Below are 21979 nucleotides of genomic sequence, written 5' to 3'. Positions count from 1 at the left end.
ACCCATGGTCCTGTTTCTTCAACAAATAAACTGCAAGGAAAAGAGTATGAGAATCCACGTGAGGGAGCCTAAACATCAAAAGAGATTCAAGAGATACAGCAATCAACTATAATGTATGGACTTTATTCTGATCCTGATTTGAACAAATAAACTATTTTAAAAAACCCACTATACTTCAATTCTGACCTAATGATACTCTAATTCCAAGGTGTAAAATCTTTTCATTCTAATGCTTATTTTATGTTTATATATTTGATAAGTTTCAATTTTTGAATGGACTTAACCATTTTTTACTTCAAAGTCTATGTATTTAATATAGCTAACAACCCTCCTCCTGTCCTACTAACAATAAATATATTTCTAGTATGAACATGCCTATAAATCAGCACCTTTCTCTTCTATTGCTGGGAGTCATTCCAAAGCAGTGACATGAAAAAAGAAACAAAAGGCCAAAACATCCACTTTTGGCAAAACTAAGAGATTAACATACTGCCCAGACTCCAAATTATGCATAAAAGCTGCCCCAATTAGTTTACAAAAGGCAGATCTACACAGGGGGCAACAAAAGAGACAAGAACCATAGCTTAGCTTTTTATTTTTCCAGAAGCAATCTTTTTATCTAGATGTGCTTCACAATTTTGTGATCCCATTTGAATCAGCCTTCTACCACAGTATGACGTCTTACCAGGAGAAGTAAAGCTCAGATATTTCTGCTTCACTGTGTTGGAGTCATAGAACTTTAAGACATCCAGCACAGCCTGAGGATTCTTCTTTTGCTCTAGTTTGGTGATATTGGAGGTCTGTAGTAATCGTGCCCACTGTTCTGGCATGCCCTAACAAAAAGATATTCAGAAATTAGTTGTTTTGAGTTGTCCAATAAAATCAATTTCCAGAGGTTAATGACAAAACACATAAAAACAAGCCAATCAATTGTAGCCTTGATTAAATTATAAAACGTCTTATTTTTCTAAATCTATTTTGCATAATTCTAACTAATGGGCTCAGCTCCCTAAGAAAAAAATACATTCAACCACAAACACTTTTATAAGAAGAGAAAAGCACTAAGAATCCACAGTCAACATGTGGATAGAAAAGTTAACTTGAAACTTAATCATGCAAAGAAAGGTCTGAGTGCTGATACCTAAATGAGTCCCAACTGGGTAAACTTACAGTGAATTCTCCAGTAACCGCATCAAAGCCAACATGGATGGTGTGCTCAAAATCAGATGGAGGAGAAATTTCTGGCCGTTCCTTTTCTTTCTTCTTACTTCCTAAAGGGCATTAAAAAAAGAACCAGCCTATTTAAACACAATGAATAAAGGTACTCATAATCATGTTTCTCCAAAGAACGGATTAGGAACAAAGTTATTCTAGAAGAGATCTCCCCTAAAGACACTGGCTGATAGGAAACTGATAAAAGTAAAGTAACCTATTCTGTCTTCAAGCAGGGGTGGGGACCACCACAGCTGTGTCCTGATTAAAGAGGTACCTGGACTGACTCAGCACCAGGCCTGAATAAAAGAGCACAGGGCAGAAGAAACAGCCCTTTAGAGCAATGGTTCTCGAAAATAGAGGCCTACACTTCAGATACTGAGCAACTTGGAAAACAAAGTCTATCAAGTCCTATTTCCATTCGGCTCTATTCATCCCAAAAGAAAAACTTACATTACTATGCCGTGTAGGTAATATAGACTGTATAAACGAAGAATTTACAATGAGCGTGCCACCTTTCTTGAGCAACTCTAGCCCTTCCTCTTTTTATTAAAGTTAGTAACTGCTACATCTTAATGCTTCCCGCTTTTTCCATGGTTCTACCAACTGTTTCTGCTACATTTCTGACACACATCAATAATATTCTCTGTAATTCAAACACATTCGTTCCTCTCCGCCCCCATGCCTCACCGCGCCCCCCTCCCCCCCTCCGCCTTGCTCTCAGATCCTCCTGCTCTGATCTGCAGTAGTATGCCTGGGCTTCTGGCAGAGTTGTTGTCCTAGGACATTCCTTCACTTTTACCCTTGCTAGAATCTATTTTCTGGTTACTTTGTTCTCTTCTTTTTTGGTTTACCCCTTTGATACTTCTTGACTATATACATATATATTTAGTTGAAAATGCTTTCCCCCCCCTCAGAACTTCTCATTTCCAGTGTTGCTATTTAGAAAGTCAATGCCATTTTGAACTACTGTTGAAAATCAATTGTCCATATATGCCTGGGTCTATTTCTAGATACATAACTCTGTTGCAATGATCTCTTTATCTTTATGCCAATACCAGCCTGCCTTCACAGTTGTACTTTATTTTTTTATTATTTTTTTTAAAGATATTTTGTATTTATTTATTTGACAGAGAGACAGAGAGCAAAAGTAGGCAGAGGGGCAGGCAGAGAGAAAGGGAGAAGCAGGCTCCCTGCTGAGCAGGGAGCCCAATGCGGGGCTCGATCCCAGGACCCTGGGAACATGACCTGAGCTGAAGGCAGACGCTTAACCAATTGAGCCACCCAGGCGCCCCACACAGTTGTACTTTAAAAATAAGCCTTGAGGGGCCCCTGGGTGGCTCAGTCGGTCGCTCTCCCTCTGCTGCTCCCCCTGCTTGTGCTCTCTGTCAAATAAATAAAATCTTAAAAATAAATAAATTGGGAAGTATTCCTTTCCATTCCATTTTCTGCAAGATTATGTAGAACTGTTGATACTTCTTCCTTAAATGTGGAACCATATGGGTCTGACACTTTCTTTGTGGATGGTTAATAACTACAAACTAAATTTTCCTAGAGAGACAGTGTTTCCAGGTTACCTATTTCTTCTTGAATGAACTTTGAAAATTTGTCTTTCAGGAAATTTTTGCACTTTTAACATGCTGAATTTGTTAATTTCTTTTTTTTTTTAAGGCTTTATTTATTTATTTGACAGAGAGAGCGAACACAAGCAGGCAGAGCACAAGCAGAGGGAGAGGGAGAAGCAGGCCTCCCGCAGAGCAGGGACCCTGATGCGGGGCTCGATCCCAGGACCCTGGGACCATGACCTGAGCCGAAGGCAGGCGCTTAACCGACTGAGCCACCCAGGGGCCCCATGTTACCTAATCATTTTTAGTATCTGTAAAAATGCCACCCTCTTTCATTCTCAATACTGGTAATTTGTGTCTCTCCCCCAACCCCCGCCTTCAGTCTATCTAGAGGTTTACCCATTTTATTGATATTCTCGATAAATCAGCTTATGGTTTCATTGATTTTTCTATTTTATTTTATTAATTTTTTTAAAAAGATTTTATTTATTTATTTGACAGAGAGAGACACAGCGAGAGAGGGAACACAAGGGAGAAGCAGGCCTCCCAAGGAGCAGGGAGCCCAATGTGGGGCTCGATCCCAGGACCCTGGGATCACGACCTGAGCTGAAGGCAGATGCTTAACCGACTGAGCCAGCCAGGTGCCCCGATTTTTCTATTTTATTGATGTCCACTTTGAATTTTATTATTTCTTTTCTTCTACTACTTTGGATCTTACTCATTCTTCCTTTCTAGTTTATTAAGATGGCTTTGCTTAAGTCATTGACATAAAAAATCTTCTTCTTTTCTCATATGGGTGCTTAATACTATACATTTTCTTCTAAGTATTGCCTTAGCAGCATTTTCATTCTGTTTAACATACTTCCTAAGTATCCTTTTGATTTCTTCATTGATTTGGAAGTGGGGTTTTTTTTTTTCGAAATATTTCCAGAGATTTTTCTGTTATTGATTTCTAATTTAATTACATTGTGGTCATGGAATATACTTTGTGTGATTTGCATCTTCCCACATTTATTAGGCTTTAAAAAATCTCCCTAGAATGTGATCTCAGTAAATGTTCCATGTTCACTTAGAAAGAATGTGTATTCTGCTAGATAGAGTGTTCTATAAATGTCAACTGGTCAAAGTTGATTGATAGTTTTAGCAATCTTCTGTCTACTTGCTCTACCAATTATTGAGAGAAGTATACTGGAATCTCCAACTATAGCTGGAATTGTCTATTTCTCCTTAAAATTATATCTGTTTTTGCTTCATGTATTTCAAAGCTCTATTATTAAGTGCATAAATGTTTACTTCTATTATATCCTCTTGATGAACTGACTTTAGAACTGACCTTATTACCATTATAAAAAAAACCTATTCCCTATCCTTATCCCTTAAATATTTAGAGCAGTATTTTTTGCTCTAAAATCTACTTTATCTGATTTTAGCCAGTCCAGGTTTCTTTTCAATGTTAGCTTAAAAAAAAAAAAAAATCCTTTTATTTTAACCTATTTTGTGGCTTTATATTTTTTAAGTGGATTTCTTGTGGACAGTATATAGTTAGTAATCTAATAACCTGCGCTTTTTTTTTTTTAAGGTTTTATTTATTTGACAGAGAGAGAGAGAGACAGCTGGAGAGGGAACACAAGCAGGGGGAGTGGGAGAGGGAAAAGCAGGCTCCCAGTCTAGCAGAGAGCCCAATGTGGGGCTCGATCCCAGGACCCCAGGATCATGACCTGAGCCGAAGGCAGACGCTTACGACTGAGCCACCCAGGCACCCCTAACCTCTGCTTTTTAATTGGGGTATCTAGATCAGTTACATTTAATGTGATTATTGATATAGCTGGGTTTACTTTTTCTTTTCTATCATCTATTTTTTTTTTTTTAAGATTTTATTTATTTGAGACAGAATGAGAGAGAGAGAGCACATGAGAGGCGGGAGGGTCAGAGGAAGAAGCAGGCTCGCCGCCGAGCAGGGAGCCCGATGCGGGACTCGATCCAGGGACTCCAGGATCATGACCTGAGCCGAAGGCAGTCGCTTAACCAACTGAGCCACCCAGGCGCCCCTCTATTGTCTATTTTTAAGTCTACAGTCTGTCTATGTATCTATCTATCTATGTATCTATCTATCTATCATCTATCTATCTTTAAGTAGGCTCCACGCCCAGTGTGGAGCCCAATGCAGGGCTTGAACTCACAACCCTGAGATCAAGACCTGAGCTGAGATCAAGAGTCAGACACTCAACCAACTGAGCCACCAGGCACCCTGATATAGCTAGGTTTAAACCCACCATTCCATAATTTGTTTTCTCTATTCTTGGCTCTCTACTCTTTGTTTACATTTCCTCTTTTTGATTTACTAAGTATTTTTTATAATTCCCTTTTATCTCCTTTGTTGTTTTTTTAAATAGTAACTCTTTAATAAAGTTCATCTGGGTTTTAGTATATATAGAGAGAGTTGTGCAACCATCACCATAATCTAACTGTGGACATTGTCTTCATCCCTAAAAGAAGCCTAGTACTCATTAGCAATCACTTCTCGTTGTTCCCTCTTCTCCTCCCAAGCTCGAGGTAACCATTAATCTTTCTGTCACCACACATTTGCCTATTCTGGCCATTTCATATAAATAGGACCACACAATGTGCAGTCTTTTGTTAAATGGCTTTTTTTACTTAGTTTTTGAGGTTTATCTATGTGACAGAATGTATCAGGACTTCATTTCTTAAAAACTCAGTTCAGAGACTTAGATAAAAAACATTTGCCATTTTCAGTGATTTTCATTCCTTTATGCAGATCCACATTTCCATCTGACAACATTTTCCTTCTGCCTGAATGATTTGGTTTAACAATTCTTACAGGGCAGGCCTGCTGGTGATATATTCTTTCAGCCTTTATACATTACAAGAAGTCTTTTGTTTCCCCTTCATTTTTGAAAGATATGTTCACAAGATACAGAATTCTAAGTTGACAGATTTTTTTTTCTTTCAGTACTTTAAAGATGTTCCTTCTTGTCTTCTGAGATGCACTGTTACTTCCATGAAATTCACTGTCATATTTTGTTCCTCTGTATGTAATGTGTCTTTTCTTTCTGGCAGCTTATTTTTTGGCTTACAACAATGTGTTTTTTTTTGTTGTTGGTTCACAGAAATTGAGCCAAAGGTCTGAAAGCTTTTAAAATTTTCTCTTTGGGGCGCCTGGGTGGCTCAGTCATTAAGCGTCTGCCTTCGGCTCGGGTCATGATCCCAGGGTCCTGGGATCAAGTCCCACATCGGGCTCCTTGCTCAGCGGGGAGCCTGCTTCTCCCTCTGCTTGTGTTCCCCCCTGCTCTCTAGCAAATAAATAAACAATAAAAAATATTAAGGGGCGCCTGGGTGGCTCAGTCATTAAGCGTCTGCCTTCGGCTCAGGTCAGGATCCCAGGGTCCTGGGATCGAGCCCCACATCGGGCTCCCTGCTCCGCGGAAGCCTGCTTCTTCCTCTCCCACTCTCCCTGCTTGTGTTCCCTCTCTTGCTGTCTGTCTCTCTCTCTCTCTGTGTCAAATAAATAAATAATCTTAAAAAATATATATATTAAAAAAAAATTTTATCTTTATCACTAGTTTTAAACAATTTGATTATGTGTTGTGGTGTAGTTTTCATCATATTTCTTGTGCTTGGAATTGACTGAACTTCTTGAATCTATGGGTTTATAGCTTTCATTAAATGTGTAAAGTTTTCAGCCACTTTTTAAAAACTTTTTTTTTTTAATGCTTCCCCTTTCCATTTTTTGGAGACTTCATTTACGCTTATATTAGCTCTGCATGCAGTTTGTCCCACGGCTATTCACTCGTTTCACTTTTTTTCTTCTAAGTTTCATTTTAGATGGTTTCTATTGCCATGGTCTTCAAATTCACTTATCTTTCCTTCTGAAATGCCTGATCTACTGTTAATCTGTCCATTGTATTTTCAATCTCTAGAATTTGATTTGTTCTTTTTTCTATTTTCCACTGCTACCTCTAAATATGCCCAATCTTTCCTTCGGGTTTTTCAACATATGGAATACAATTATTTCACCGTTTTAATATCCTTGTCTATTAATTCATCATCTGTGTCATTTCTGGATTGATTCCAATTGGTGGATTTTATTCATTATGGGTCTTTGCATGCCTGGAAAATACTGAATGGATGCCAGACATTGAAAACTTTCCCCTGGTAGGTGCTAGATATTTTTGTATTCCTATAAATACTGGTGAGCTTGTTATTCTTAGCTGTTTACTCATACAAGGGAGAAACATATTTATAAACAGTGATCCTTTTAGGTATTAAAGTTTTGTTAGGCAAAATTGGAGCAACATTTAATCTAGAGCTAATTCTGCCCCATTACTTAGGCAAGACCTCTACTCAATGTTTCTTATTCTGACCGGTGGGAATAGGAAATATTCTAGGCCCTGTGTGAGCATCAAGGATAGTTTCCTCTCATCATTTCCAGCGGTTCCTTTTCCAGCTCTGGGTAGTTATTCTCACATACATGTGCTACTGAAGACTCAAGGGGGACTTCTACAGATCCTTCTCTCTTTCTCTGGTATGCGTATAAAAACTAGCTGCCTTGACATCTCTCAACTCCCAGCTCTCTTTCTTAGCTCTAGGAGACCACCTAATTGTTCCTCCCTTTGCTGCAGCCTGCCAACTCACTCCAGGCAGTAAGCTGGGTCAATTGCAGGATTCACCCCCATTGTTTCCCATCTCTCAATGACTGATTTCCTTTATTATCTGATGTACAACATCATGAAAACCATTATTTTGTGTGTTTTTTCCCCAGTGTTTTAGTTCTTTCACATGGAGGGATAAATCTGGTCCCTGTTACTCCATCTTGACTGGAAGTATAACAGGTTTTGCTGTCTTATCTGTGGTATTATGAAATTTCAGGATATGATTTGATATGGTCTTTATTCTTTCATTGAGCTGAGTACTCAGCAAGTCCCTTCCATCTGGAAATCATATTCTTCAGATCTGGGAAATTTTTCCTATTATTTCTTGGATTATTTTCTTTGTTTACTATTAGATCAGTACATCATATTATTTCCTCTCATATTTTCCATCTTTGTATTTTTGTCCAAGAATTGGGAGAATTTTCTTGACTGTCTTCCAATCTTCCACCTATTGATACCTTTTGTTTGCTTTGGTAATCTTAAATGTTCATTTCCCAATAATTACTTCTCATTTTTTTCTGATCGTTCTTTCTCTGAGAATATTTTCCTTGTTTCATGGATGCCATTGATTTTCTCTTTGAAGATTATAGTGTGTATAGGTTGGTTTTCTTCACCTCCATTGTCTGTTTCTTCTATATTTCTTTTTTATCCCCTGTTGTTTTATCCTCTCTTATATTAAGGGTTTTTCTCAAATGTCTGGAAATCCTTTGCTGTCTACTCATACAACAAAGTATTAAAAAGTTAACTGGAAGATAAGTCAGCCTTTTCATTGAAGATGGGGGTGGGGGTGGGGTACCTAAAGTATTTTTTTCTAGGACATTTGTTTATCCAGAGAAAAATCTTCCAATCTCTAGTCTGAGGGCTTTGAGTCAAGCTACAAGTATTGTGAAAGCAGGGCAGAGGAAACAAGTTTTACATGTTAACTTGCTTCGAATTGGCCTTTCTTCTTCTTTTTTTTCTAAGTTTTAGAGATAGAGTTTAGTGATTCATCAGTTGCATATAACACCCAGTGCTCATTATATCAAGTGCCCTCCTTAAGGCCCATCACCCAGTTACCCCATTCCCCCCCCCACCTCCCCTCCAGCAATCCTGTTTGTTTCCTATAGTTAAGGAATCTGCCTTTCTTATTCTTGTGCTACACCTTTCACTGACTCCTCTGACAAAAATGAGGGTTTAATTTCTCCTCGAATACATATAAACATCAGTTTGTTCTTTTGTTCTACTGGAGGATGGGATTTAAAACATTTCATTGGCTATATGGGGTAAAGAAGGGATCTTAAGGGGCCTCTGAGACTACCTACATAGATTTTCAATTAAGTCCCCCCCTTTTTCAGCCTGTGTATTATAGCTCCCCCCCCCCCCACACATCATGTTGTATGTCTCTAAATCCTAAGCCTCTGAGATTTTTACAAGGAAACCGGTTCACTTCTCACAGACATTGCCATCTGCAAATGCTTAGGATAGGTCCTTGTCTGTTCAGTTTAGTCAGATACCACTTTTCCATCCTTCCATCTTTCAAATATGTATACTACGTCTCTTCCTCTATTCCCTTTGCCCTTGTGATATAAAAAAAATTTTTTTTAACTGTCATTTTACTTGGGTCTGGGGAGGGATAGCAAATAGAGGCATGTGGTTAACCTGCTATATTGTCAATCTGCTTTGTTAACCAGAAAAGTCTTCTAATATAAACGAGCTAAAAGTCATGTTGTTTGATAGGTCTGCATATCTACAGTTGGAATGTCACTGTACACTATTTTTTGTTTACAAGATGCTACTGACCTAGCATTAGCAGAAAACATACCATTTTTTTTTTGACTAGTGATGATAGATTTGTGCTCAAATGTCCACCTACTTTTTAGGTCTCTTTGACACCTATTTATTTATAAGAGATCTGACTATGGTAAGCGGGCAGGGCACATTAGGTGTGGCAAGGAGCAGAGGGAACTGTAACTATTAAGTCTAGTACAAATTTTGCTATCTCTACTGAAATGCACAGTTCCATCTATCATAAACAACCTCTCATTTTCACCTACACTGTGAGTATTCTGAGGTCATGCCCTCTACTTCTCTTTAGAAGTCCCTAGACTTCTAACTCCGTATCCTGCATATAGGAGGAAATATTTATTAACCAACTATAAACTAATAGTTTACTTTTTATATGGCTCTGAATTGATGACAGAAAAACAATTTCATGTACTATAAAAGTACTTGTTTCCTCTTCTTTTAAAATATCTGCTCAGAATCCCACTTTTGATATGCATGTGGTTGGCAAAGATACTATTCTCTTAAATGACCCTGACTACAGATGATTGGTCCAAGGTAGGCATGAAATTCAAGCCAGGTTAGCCATTGTTCCCTGCACACTCCCAGCCAATAAGCGTGGGTCAGCAGTGAATACCTAAACTAAGCCAGACTTAACACCCTGAAAATCAGTCCCTCACTAGTGAATGAAGTTCTAAGAAATAAATGCCAAAAACTGTTGAGGGCTGTTTCCTAACACAGAGAGAAAAAACAGCCTGAAATTAAAAAACTAAAGCCAGGTAACATGGAAAAAGACAAGACATATAGCAAGATAATTCCTGGTTCCATCTGTGTCTAAGGCCCAGCCATATTTTTCAACTTGGGAATGTTGAGTTTAGAGACATATATTAAAGAAAGTTTCACATATATTAGGAGTACAGAATAAAAAGTTAAAGGAAAGAAGTAAAAACAAGCAGAACTTGAGACATTTAAATACATTAGTTCACTATAAAGGAAGTGACCCAGTATCCTAAAAATCTATTTAATTTCATTTGTTTTTTATATAACACACACACACACACACACACACACAAATATTCCCTGTATTTCAGTTGTCTTAGGAAGGGAAAGGGATATTTTAAAAAAATATCTAAAACAAAAAGATAGTGAAGCATGTCTCAAATCAAACAATCCGTGGGAAGGCTACTGTTACATAAAAAGAATCATTCCTTTATAACTCTGGAAACCAAGAACTATAAGGACCGCCACCAACAAAAAACCCCACAATCATCTATCAACAGATGTCCACCAGGCAACTGGATCACTTGCTGGGAAGTAATGAATCAGGGAAAGAAAATTCTTTCAATAAAACCCACAACTTGTTAGGGTAGGAGGGGGAAACAAGATTCTTAGAACCACTTTCCAACTTTATCAGACGATAAAACAAGCAGGCAGGCAGCAACTTTCTGCTAAGAGGTGGGGCCCTATGTCATGTGTTACACAGAAGGTGCTTAACAAGAATCCTAAGGACGTCACTGCCACATTTTTTAAGACCACCACCTTTTAGGCTACATTGGAGCTAAAGTCTAAGGCTAAAAAAATCCCCATCTCTCTAAAAAGAAGACTCCTCTATTTCTACTCTAACAGAATCAGTGATTACCCCTTTGTTCTTTGACCCAGAACAGCTTCAAATTAGTAAACCTTTGTGTTTCGTCACAAAGAAGGGTATTCTCTAAAAAATAGGAAGATGGGTATGGGCTACTCTTATTAATCTTAGAATTCAATTTTTAGACCAGAAGGGGATTTACAGTTCCGTCATCTTCATCACTAACCACAAGTGAAAGTGCATACAGACTGAATTAGAAAATTGCCTTGGTTAGTAAGTACTGTATCATTCAACGCTGACTGAATAGAGCTTTTTAAAAATAAGCCAAGACAGTGGCTCATTACCATTTTTATTAACGAAACTACTGGACTTGTTAAGCCATTTCTCACCTGGATTACTGCAAAATCCTCCTAACTAGTTTCCAACTTCAGTCTTAGGCCTCCAACATACCTACTTTCTATACAGCTACTAGTCTCTCCTCTTTAAGACAAAAATGTGTCCAGGTCCCTCCCCTATTTAAAATTCTGTAATGGTTCCCTAGGAAACAGGATAAAATCTGAGCTCTGTAGCATGGAATACAAGGCCCTTTATGACCTGCTCCCTGCCCACCTGTTTAGCTTCCTCTCCTGTCTGCAGTTTCCTCCACACATCATGCTATTATTCTTTCCTCCTGTCTGCTTTCAAGTCACACTGGACTGTACTCAGCCCCATGAATGTGCTATGATCCCTCCTGGAGATGGGCCACTGAAACTCTTTTCTAGGCATTTTAACTACTAAAATCCTCCTACTTATTTTCAGTTATTCATTCTTTAGTCCTCAGCTCTACTGTCACTTCTTTAGGAAGCCTTCCCAGAAAGGACAGACATCTTACACTAGCCCTATTACCACTTTTCATAATTCGTAACTTTATGCTGTAGTTTTGGTTAGTGTTATGAGAGCAGGGACACCATCTGCTTCATCACTTTATCTCTGATCACACACAGGGTTCATATGATACATATGTATCAAGATGTGAAAAGATTTGTTCAATCAAGTTGTCATAAAACATGTAATTTCTAATTTTCTTAACTCTTACAGTGACACTGATTAACCAAAAATGAATAACTGAAGATAGTCCAGCTTTTCTTTCTTTTTTTTTTTTTCATGAAAACAGCTGTCTGTTAGTAAGGACAGCAATAGGGATGTAAATTTGAGTAGCATAAAATGAGTATCCCCAGATCAGGCTTTATATTAGAGATAGCAAAAATCTTAGGGTAACTATGGTTTTTTTAAAATAAAAATACAGTTTTTCCCTTCTAGACTCCTGTTTCAAGATGATAGACTAATGATATACTGTAGCCCTCCCCCTTTATAACAAATCTCTTTATCATGGAACAAAATGAATGAGGAATGCCTAAAGATGAGAAGAATTCAGATAAAACTAAGGAGAGAAATAGCTGCTCAGAATGTAGGCAGGAGAATGCCAGTTCAGAAATGCTGGGGATGGTTAAGCAGGTAGATCTCTGTGTTCATGTAAGCATGAATATGAGTACACACACACAGGGCTCTCTCTTCCTCCTAATCATCAAAGTTTCAGGTCATAGCTTCATCAGAAATGTCAGCTTCCAGGAAGGAATAGTAAGTGTGGGAGGCTGGGTTGGAAAGGGAAGGAAGAGCCCCAGGGAATGAGAGGAATTAAGGAGCACCCAACCCTCCAAACATTTCATCTCTCTCTCTCCCTCCAACTAGGTTATAAAAAGTGACTGCAGATGCTCTACTCTCAACTACAAAGCTGATTGCAATTCTTCCCATCTTGCTCTACAAATTCAATGCAATTCTAATAAAAATATCAACAGGTTTTTTTTTTAAAGTATATGATAAACAAATTCTAAAATGTATAGAGAAGAGCCAAGGGCCAAAAGATCATAAAAAAGAACTTGATAGGTTTGCTCTCTCGGGTATCAAAAAAAGGAATTAGAAGCTATAGTAATTAAGGCGGTACAGTATCAGCTCAGGGACAAATAAGCCAATGCAATAAAGAGAACACAGAAACAGACCCTGGCATACGTGGAAACCTGACCGATAATGGCTTGTATTGCAGGTCAATGGGGAAATGATAAAAGTTTCAATGAAAGGTCTGGGACACTGGTTTTTTAAAAAAGTGAGTATGGATCTCTCTTTGCAGAAACATAAAAAACAAATCCAGATAGTTCAAAGGTTTAAACTGTAAAACTTTTAGGAAAACATAAGAAAGTATCTTTGATCCCTAGTTTCGCAAAGATTTTTCTTTCTTTCCTTTCCTTTTCTTTCTTTCTCTCTCTCTCTTTCAAGATTTATTTATTTATTTGAAAGAGAGAGAGGGAGACAGAGAACCTTATGCAGACTGTGTGCTAAGCACGGAGCCTGGTACAGAGCTAGATCTCACAACCCTGAGATCACCACCTGAGCAGAAACCAAGGGTCTGACGCTTAATCAACTGTACCACCTAGGCATCCCTATAATAGAATTTTTTAAGAGAAAAGAAAAATAGGAATTGAATAAGAAAGGCAAAGTTTTTTGTTGTTGTTGTTGTTTTTTAAGAGCCTGTAGGGGTGCCTGGGTGGCTCAGCTGGTTAAGCGTTGGACTCTTGGTTTCAGCTCAAGTCATGATCTCAGGGTTGGGGGATTGAGTCCCACATGGGGCTCAGCACTCCCTGCTCAGTCCCTGCTCAGCGTAGAATCAGCTTCAGATTCTCTCCTTTTCCCTCTAAAATAAGTAAATATATAAATAAATTAAAAAATAAAAATAAAGAGCCTGTAAAGTTTTAAGATTAACACTAAAAAGTTATTAGATCTTGAATGTGATTAACACAAGAAAACAAAAAGACTTCGGAAATCACAAAAACAAAATGTAAGAGATCTCAAGAGCTGATAAATGCAATCAGAGCCATCTTAGGTACCTTCACCCTCCCTTTGTATGGGGGGACCTTGAGTTAGTAACAGCTGATGAGTAATTCTCGGGGGGGGGGGGAAGGAAGGGAAAGTGGAGTTAAGAAAAGAAGGTAAAACTGGAAGATTCTCAAAATGATCAGAGAGATGGGTATGCTCTTTTGAATGTATGTAAATGCATGTTCAATCTGCTCACAAACCCTACCATTACCCATTTCATTTTGTGTGCTTTCTGCCTTTCCAAGGCTGTCCTTAAGTACATTTTATCCCATCTTGAGCATTCCCCTACCCCCCCCTTTTTAAAGATTTAATTGTTTTAAGTAATCTCAGCATCCAACATGGGACTAAAACTCACGACCCCAAGATCAAGAGTCACATGCTCCACAGACTGAGCCAGCCAGGCACCCTTCCCCTACCTCACTTTGCATTCTGCTCTCTATAGGCAAGTCATTTCAACCCTGTCAGCAATTTCTTCTGGTACTAACCTGCATAAATTTGTTTTCTAACCTCCATAATTATAAATACTGTGTTTACACTGACATTATTAGGTTTTCCTACTCTAAAAATACTGACTGACTACTACGGAAGATGAACATTCAGTGCTCTCCCACACACATTTGTCCGCCCTCTTCCCATACATACTTAAAAAACATACTTCCACGAGGGTTTTCAGTCACAACCACACTGAAAATTTAAAAGCAAAATTAGAAATAAGAGATATGCAATAAAAGGAACAGATTTTCAACTGTCCCATAATGATATCCTGTCTGCAAATCTAAATTCTCTAAGTTTTGATTCTTTATTAATATTAAATATAAGACCTCATTCAAATTTCCACTGATTATATATTCTTAACTCTCAAGTTAAATGTGTACTTATTATTATATACAAAGCACTATTCTTCCACTTGCGTTTACTTCTCAATGTTAACCTAGCTATAAAAGTAGAAATATATCTTTATCTTCACTTAGATCTATTACTGGCTATCAGAGCCATATTGTCATGCTTAATGTAATTAAATGAACTAATCCCTAATTATCATTATTATTTTTTAAAGATTTCATTTATTTATTTGACAGAGAGGGACACAGAGAGAGGGAACACAAGCAGGGGGAGTGGGAGAGGGAGAAGCAGGCCTCCTGCCGAGCAGGGAGCCTGATGTGGGGCTCGATCCCAGAACCCTGGGATCCTGACCTGATCCTGAAGGCAGATGCTTAACGACTGAGCCACCAGGTGCCCCTAATCCCTAATTCTTACTCTGAAATCCACTACTAGTCCATAACCCCTATCTAATTCTAAAGTCCAAAAAGCTCTGAAAACCGCAAATTTTTTCCTTAGGTTTGGCACCAAAACAAATTCAGTGACTTCAACTTAGACGAGATGACCATTTAATGCACAAGACAGATCCCTTCACCAAAGTGTTATTTGGCCCCCAAAGGTCAATCTTACTGAGGCTGAGAAACCCTGGACTAGCTAATGTTTGCAGGAGACACATAATGTATTGATCACTGAGTGCTGCCTCAGATGCTTCTGAGGGCATTAACAGAATACATGATGAAAAGAAACCTGCTTCTCCCTCTCCCACTCCCCCTGCTTGTTTTCCCTCTCTCCCTGTGTCTCTGTCAAATAAATAAATAAAATCTTAAAAAAAAAAAAAGTGCTAAGTATTACTACTACTAAAAAATCAGAAACTCTTAATTAGATCTTTCTCAAATATCCAAATCTCATTAATGTTGGGAAGCCATAAACTATGGCCCATTTCTCTTAGAAAATGAAGGAGAGGATTATAGAAATTCATTGGATATAACAAGTAGATAAGCAACAAATTTAGTTTTATTCTTTCCTATCACAGGTTAATTAGCCTTTCTAATAGTGCCTATATACCACCATCAACAGTTTTCTTGGATCTGTTTATTGTTCTCACTATAAAAATCTCAACTGACTATATAGTTCAATTAAAAAGACATCAAAATCAGTAACATAAAATAACTGAGACTCTTTAAATGACAGTAGCTATTTACCTTTCTCTGTGCCTGAGAATATAGAGATGATTTTATTCCTGGGCTTTTTTTCCTCTGGAACAGAGGGCAACGGTTTCAAACTGTGATTGGCTGACAAAGGGTCTTTGCCTCCAGTGCTAAATATGGTACTGCTCATTCGCACGGGAGGCGCTGGAGGCTTGTCTTCCAGTTCTCCGTTATCAGACATGATTTGGAATTATGATACGGCCTGAAATAGATAGGCAAAATCATACAGTTAATCACAAGGTAAAAAATAGTACAGACAAGCACAAACAGTAATAATTATCCTCTTTCCAACTCTGAATTAGATCAGGTTATCCATTTAGAGTGAAATTTGCAAAATTTGTAAAACTCAATGAGTAAGAGATGAAATTGGTTATTAATATAGGTAATCTCCCCTAACAAAGTTGGTAAATGGTTAGCTGAGGGAATGTTTGAAAAGCCAAATCAAGAGGACTATGGTAAGGGCACCTGGGTGGCTCAGTTGGTTAGGCGACTGCCTTCGGCTCAGGTCATGATCCTGGAGTCCCGGGATCAAGTCCCGCATCGGGCTCCCTGCTCAGCGGGGAGTCTGCTTCTCCCTCTGACCCTCCTCCCTCTCACGCCCTCTGTCTCTCATTTTCTCTCTCTCAAATAAATAAATAAAATCTTTAAAAAAAAAAAAGAGGACTATGGTAAGTTTTGGGAAAGCATGATGATACTAACATATCAAAAGATAATCGATTCTAAGAGTATATATTCCAAGGAAAAGACAGACAACATGGAGTCTTTAAAAAAAACAACAACAGAGAATTCTGCAGAGGAAGATTATGTTCTGACCGATCAATCAAAAGATAGGTCTCTGATAGGTCCAATTTCTAGAGCAGAGATACAAGGCTTGCTATTAAATACATCAACCAACGCCACTCCCCATGAAGAATCTGACTCCATGCTCACTAGCCTTGTGATTACAACTTAGCCTTCATATAAACTTTCCTAAAGGATGAGAATGTGCCACTGATGCAATATTTGGTTTCTCTGAAAATCTGACATTCTAACTACATGTGTTAGTCCCGTGCACGCTTTGCAGACAGTCCCACAGAACTTGACCGATCTGGGAACGCTGACAAAAGTAAATTCAGAGTTTGGCCGAACACCAGAGTATGGCCAAATCCCAAGATTCTGTCATCCCGTGATGCCCTGTGCAGGCAGTCAAGTAGCCCCTCTTAAACCACATGACTAATTCAGTGGAAACTTCAACCCTGTTTATATATATATTATTATTATATAAACCTTATATACACACACACACACACACATATATGGCCTTTAAAAACAGTAGATTATACACATTTAAAGTCAGCGGTAAAGGGAAGGGGATGCTTAACTTCCAGGTAAGTTGTTTGTTTGTTTTTTTTTTTTAAGATTATTTATTTATTTGAAAGAGAGAGAGAGAGAGCACAAGCAGGCAGAGTAGCAGGGAGAGGGAGAACCCAGATGAGATTAGGAAACAACACATTTCCCCAGTAAACAAGATTTTGATTGCTAATTAGATCCTGATTTGATTATAGTTATTCAATGCACGTAGGTGAACAAAACTTTGTATATGTACAATGAAAAGAATGCCAACTGTATTTAGAATAAATTAAAAATAAATTTTATTTTATTCTTTTATTTAGTTTGAATGTTAGTACCCGAAGAAAAGTAGGTATCATTTGAGGAGAATTAAGGAATGAAGAGATTATTGTACCTAATTCCACTTCAAATCTTATAGCTTTTGTTTCCCTTGATAAGAGTATGTGTCACTAGAACCACTCTGTATTTTATCTGCCATAATGACAGTTATTTTCCAGCCTACAAAAGAGGAAGGAGAGAAGGTGAAGGGGGGAAATAAACTTTTCTGGGGAGAGCTAGCTAGAGAAGAACTGGGAGAAGAGAGTAAAAAAAAAAATCTCTTATCGTGAGAAAGACTGCATGAAGTGAAGTTACTATTGGTAGTCAAAAGAAGAAACGGGGTGGAATATAAGAATGTGATGCAGATGACATAGTCAGATGATTCTTCCAAACCAGGTGGTCACATCATGGGGGGTTTCTTTTGCTTAGGCATGAGATGCAACTGATTGTTCTTTTTTTTTTTTTTTTTTAAAGATTTTATTTATTTATTTGAGAGAGAGAGAGAATGAGAGAGAGAGAGCATGAGGGGGGGGAGGGTCAGAGGGAGAAGCAGACTCCCCGCTGAGCAGGGAGCCTGATGTGGGACTCAATCCCGGGACTCCAGGATCATGGCCTGAGCCGAAGGCAGTCGCTTAACCAACTGAGCCACCCAGGCGCCCGCAACTGATTGTTCTTAAGTGTGGGCTGTCAGGTGTGCATCACCAGAGGACTTATATACTGCTACAAATGGAAGAAAGATAAGGCTTAGTTAACAATATTTGGAAGATTACTTGAGAGCATGATAAATTGAGACAGATGTTTATTTCTTATGTGACCATAACATCAAGGCAAAACAGATTGCTCACTTTCATCTTAATCACCAGTTACAACAGACAGCATGTTCAGATTTTGGTTACACTGTGAATGCTCCATATTTATGCATATTAAATTTTAAAAAATCAGGGTAATATGGGATGTCTGGATGGCATAGTCAGTTAAGCAGCTGACTCTTGGTTTTTGCTCAGGTGGTAATCGCAGGGTCGTGAGATCAAGCCCTGCATCTGGCTCTGTACTCAGCACGGAGTCTGCTTCAGATTCTCCCTCTGCCCCTCCCATTCATGCTCACATGTTCATGTGCATGCTCTCTTTCTCTCCCAAATAAATAAATAAATCTTAAAAAAAAAAAAAGGGTAATATAACAAAATTTCAAAATACATTTGTATGCATTCAAAGAAAGAAATGCACCAAAATATTAGCAGTGGTTATCTGAGACTAACAAGTAATTTTTAGCTTGATTATAATCATAGCTGTGATTAAAATAAAATAAAACAGGGCACAATAGGGGCGCGTGGGTGGTGAAGTCAGCTGAGTGTCTGACTTTGTTCCGGCTCAGGTCGTGGGTCCGTGAGGTCCAGCTGCATGTCTGGCTCCATGCTCAGCACGGAGTCTCCTTGGGATTCTCTTTCTCCCTCTCCTACTGCCCCTCCTACTCGTGCTCACACTCTCAAAATAAAATAAACAAACCTTTAAAGCAGGGCACAATAATTACTTAATGTAAACTGATTACAAATTCTATCCTTAAGGTCGGCTCACAGATGGAACATGACTAGAAACTGCCAGTACACCTTCAGCGACATGCTGTCCAATGTTGTGATTAAGAGCATGGGTTGTGGAATCAGATTCCCTTGGTTGGAATCCTGGTTCCACCATTTACTTCAATGTGTGACCTTGGGCGAATTACTTAACTGCACACCTCAGGGCTCCTTGAAGAAATAGCTGGTTCTAGGCCTGGGACAGAGAAAATACAAGATGAGCCTAGAGTATCTTATATTGTCAGAAAGTAGGAAGTACTTAAAAAGGATAGGAACACACACAGGAAGAGTTTTCTTTTTCCTTTTTTTTTTTTTTTTTTAAGATTTTATTTGACAGAGAGAGAAAGAGAGGGAGCACAAGCAAGGGGAGCAGCAGAGGGAGAGGGAGAAGCAGGCTCCCCGCTGAGCAGGGGCCCAATGAAGGACCCTGGGATCATGACCTGAGCCAAAGGCAAACACTTAACTGAATGAGGCACGCAGGTACCCCAGGAAAGAGTTTTCAAAAGCCAGTGCTGGAATGACTGGAGCAACAAATTAATAAAGTAGCATTGTATTTAACCCAAAGTATAAAATAAATATACACAATTCATATCAATACAAGTAAATGAATAAATAAGGGGTGCCTGGGTGGCTCAGTTAAGCATCCAACTCTTGATTTTGGCTCAGATCACGATCTCAGGGTCGTGAGATCAAGCCCTGTGTTGGGCTCCGCACTGGGCGTGAAGACTGCTTAAGATTCTTTCTCTCCCTCTCCCTCTGCCCGCCCCCCAAAAGAATAAATAAAATGGTGGGGTGCCAAATCATCCTTACAAAACAATTCCAAATAATAAATGTAGACAAATCGTCTTCTAGGAGTCGGAATTTAACTTCCCTCCCCACTTCAGTTGAGTGTAGGCTGGACCTAGTGACTCATTTCCAAAGAGTAGAGTATGGAAAGGGAAAAATAACTTCATGGCGGAAAAATCTGGCAAACACTGCATTAACCAAGTGATCAAGGTTAACATCTCCAGTAATAAGTTATACTGACATCACTCACCACCTGATCTAATGTGATGAGAAACATACTTCACCTCTGCAGTATTCTTCCCCCAAATCCAAAACTGCAGTCTAATTATGGGAAAAACATCAGACAAACCCAAACTGAAGGACATTCTACAAAAATTCCTGACCAATGCACCTTAAAGCTATCAAGGATGGGGGTGCCTGGGTGGCTCAGTTGATTAAGCATCTGCCTTCGGCCCAGGTCATGATCCCAGGGCTCTGGGATCGAGCCCCACATGGGGCTCCCTGCTCAGCGAGCCTGCTTCTCCCTCTCCCTCTGCTGCTCCCCCTGCTTGTGCTCGCTCTGTCAAATAAATAAAACCTTAAAAAAAAAAAAACTATCAAGGACATGAAAAACAAAGACTGAGAAACTGTCACAGAGCAGAGGAGTCTAAGAAGACATGACAATATTATACTCTGGAACAAAAAAAGGACATAGTGGAAAAACTGGTGAAATCCAAATAAAATCTAGAATTTAGCTAACAGTAATGTACCAATGTTGGCTTCTTTGCTTTCACAGACATTTTAGGGTTTATGTTAACATTAGGAGAAGATAGGTGATAGGTATACAGGAAATCTATGATCTCTGCAACTTCTCTAAATCTAAAATTATTCCATGATAAAGCCTATTTAAAACGAAATTATGTACTAAAATAAGACGAAATCTGAGAGGTATACAAACCATAAGAGACTCTTAACTATAGGGATGTTATATGCAACTGATGAATCACTAAACTCTACCCCTGAAACTAGGAAGGAAGGAAGCAAGCAAGGGGGCACCGGCTGGGGTCGTGATCCCAGGGTCCTGGGATCCAGCCCCTCATTAGGCTCCCTGCTCCTTGGGAAGCCTGCTTCTCCCTCTCCCACTACCCCTGCTTGTGTTCCCTCTCTCGCTGTGTTTCCCTCTGTCAAATGGATAAATAAAATCTTTTTAAAAAAATTAAAAGAGGGTGCCTGGGTGGCTCAGTTGGTTAAGCAACTGCCTTCGGCTCAGGTCATGATCCTGGAGTCCCTGGATCGAGTCCCGCATCGGGCTCCCTGCTCAGCGGGGAGTCTGCTTCTCCCTCTGACCCTCCCCCCTTCTCATGTGCTCTCTGTCTCTCTCATTCTCTCTGTCTCAAATAAATAAATAAAATCTTAAAAAAAAAAATTAAAAGAAAATAAAAAGGAATTATGTAATAAGTTCCTCAAAAAGTTAGAGAATTATCTACAATATGACCTAGCAATTCCACTCCCAGAATATACCTAAGAGAATTGAGAACATATCCACAAATAAATTGCCTGTGAATGTTCATAGCATTATTCATAATAGCCAAAAGATAACCAACAGATGGATACACAAAATGTGGCGTATCCATATAATGGAATATTTGGCCACAAAAAGGAGTAAAGTACTACAACATGGATGGACCTTGAAAACGTAAGTGGAAAAAGACACAAAAAAACCACACACTGTATGATTCCATTTATATGAAATGTCCCGAACGCACAAATCCATAAGGACAGCAGGTAGATTAGTGGTTACTGAGGGGAAGGGAATGGGATGTGACAACTAATGGGTACGGAGTTTTTTCTTGGGGAATGAAAATGTTCTGGAATTAGACATTGGTAATGGTTGTATAAACTTTTTAATATCTTAAGACCACTGAATTGTACACTTTATTTTTTAATTTTTTAAAAAAGTTTTTATTTTTTTATTTGACAGAGAGACAGAGCCAGAGAGCATAAGTGGAGAGAATGGCAGAGGAGAGGGAGAAGCAGGCTCCCCACCAAGCAGGGAGCTGATGCGGGGGCTCAATCCCAGGACCCTGGGATCATGACCTGAGCCAAAAGCAGACACTTAACCATCTGAGCCACCCAGGTGCCCCTGAATTGTACACTTTAAAACAGTAAGTTTCGGGGTGCCTGGGTGGCTCAGTTGGTTAAGCGACTGCCTTTGGCTCAGGTCATGATCCCGGAGTCCCGGGATCGAGTCCCACATCTGGCTCCAGCT

General features: G+C 38.9%; 1 protein-coding gene across 1 annotated transcript in view; it reads right to left on the bottom strand.

The window, feature by feature from the left end:
- PAK2 (p21 (RAC1) activated kinase 2) overlaps window positions 1-21979 on the bottom strand; it is an 85537-nt gene that overhangs the window by 28651 nt on the left and 34907 nt on the right. Inside the window, exons 2-4 of the mRNA XM_045903101.3 lie at window positions 15722-15929; window positions 1171-1271; window positions 686-833 (exon numbers count right to left, since the gene is read on the bottom strand). Of these exons, the coding sequence (XP_045759057.1) occupies window positions 686-833; window positions 1171-1271; window positions 15722-15908 (436 nt within the window). The 5' untranslated portion in view covers window positions 15909-15929. The remainder of the gene's footprint in view (window positions 1-685; window positions 834-1170; window positions 1272-15721; window positions 15930-21979) is intronic.

The sequence above is a fragment of the Mirounga angustirostris genome, unplaced genomic scaffold (assembly GCF_029215605.1).
Source record: "Mirounga angustirostris isolate CCGP_5_RB_7025 unplaced genomic scaffold, mMirAng1.0.hap1 SCAF_1, whole genome shotgun sequence".
Taxonomy (NCBI): domain Eukaryota; kingdom Metazoa; phylum Chordata; class Mammalia; order Carnivora; family Phocidae; genus Mirounga; species Mirounga angustirostris.
Note: the sequence above shows the minus strand (reverse complement) of the source record. Positions and strands in the feature narration are given on the sequence as shown.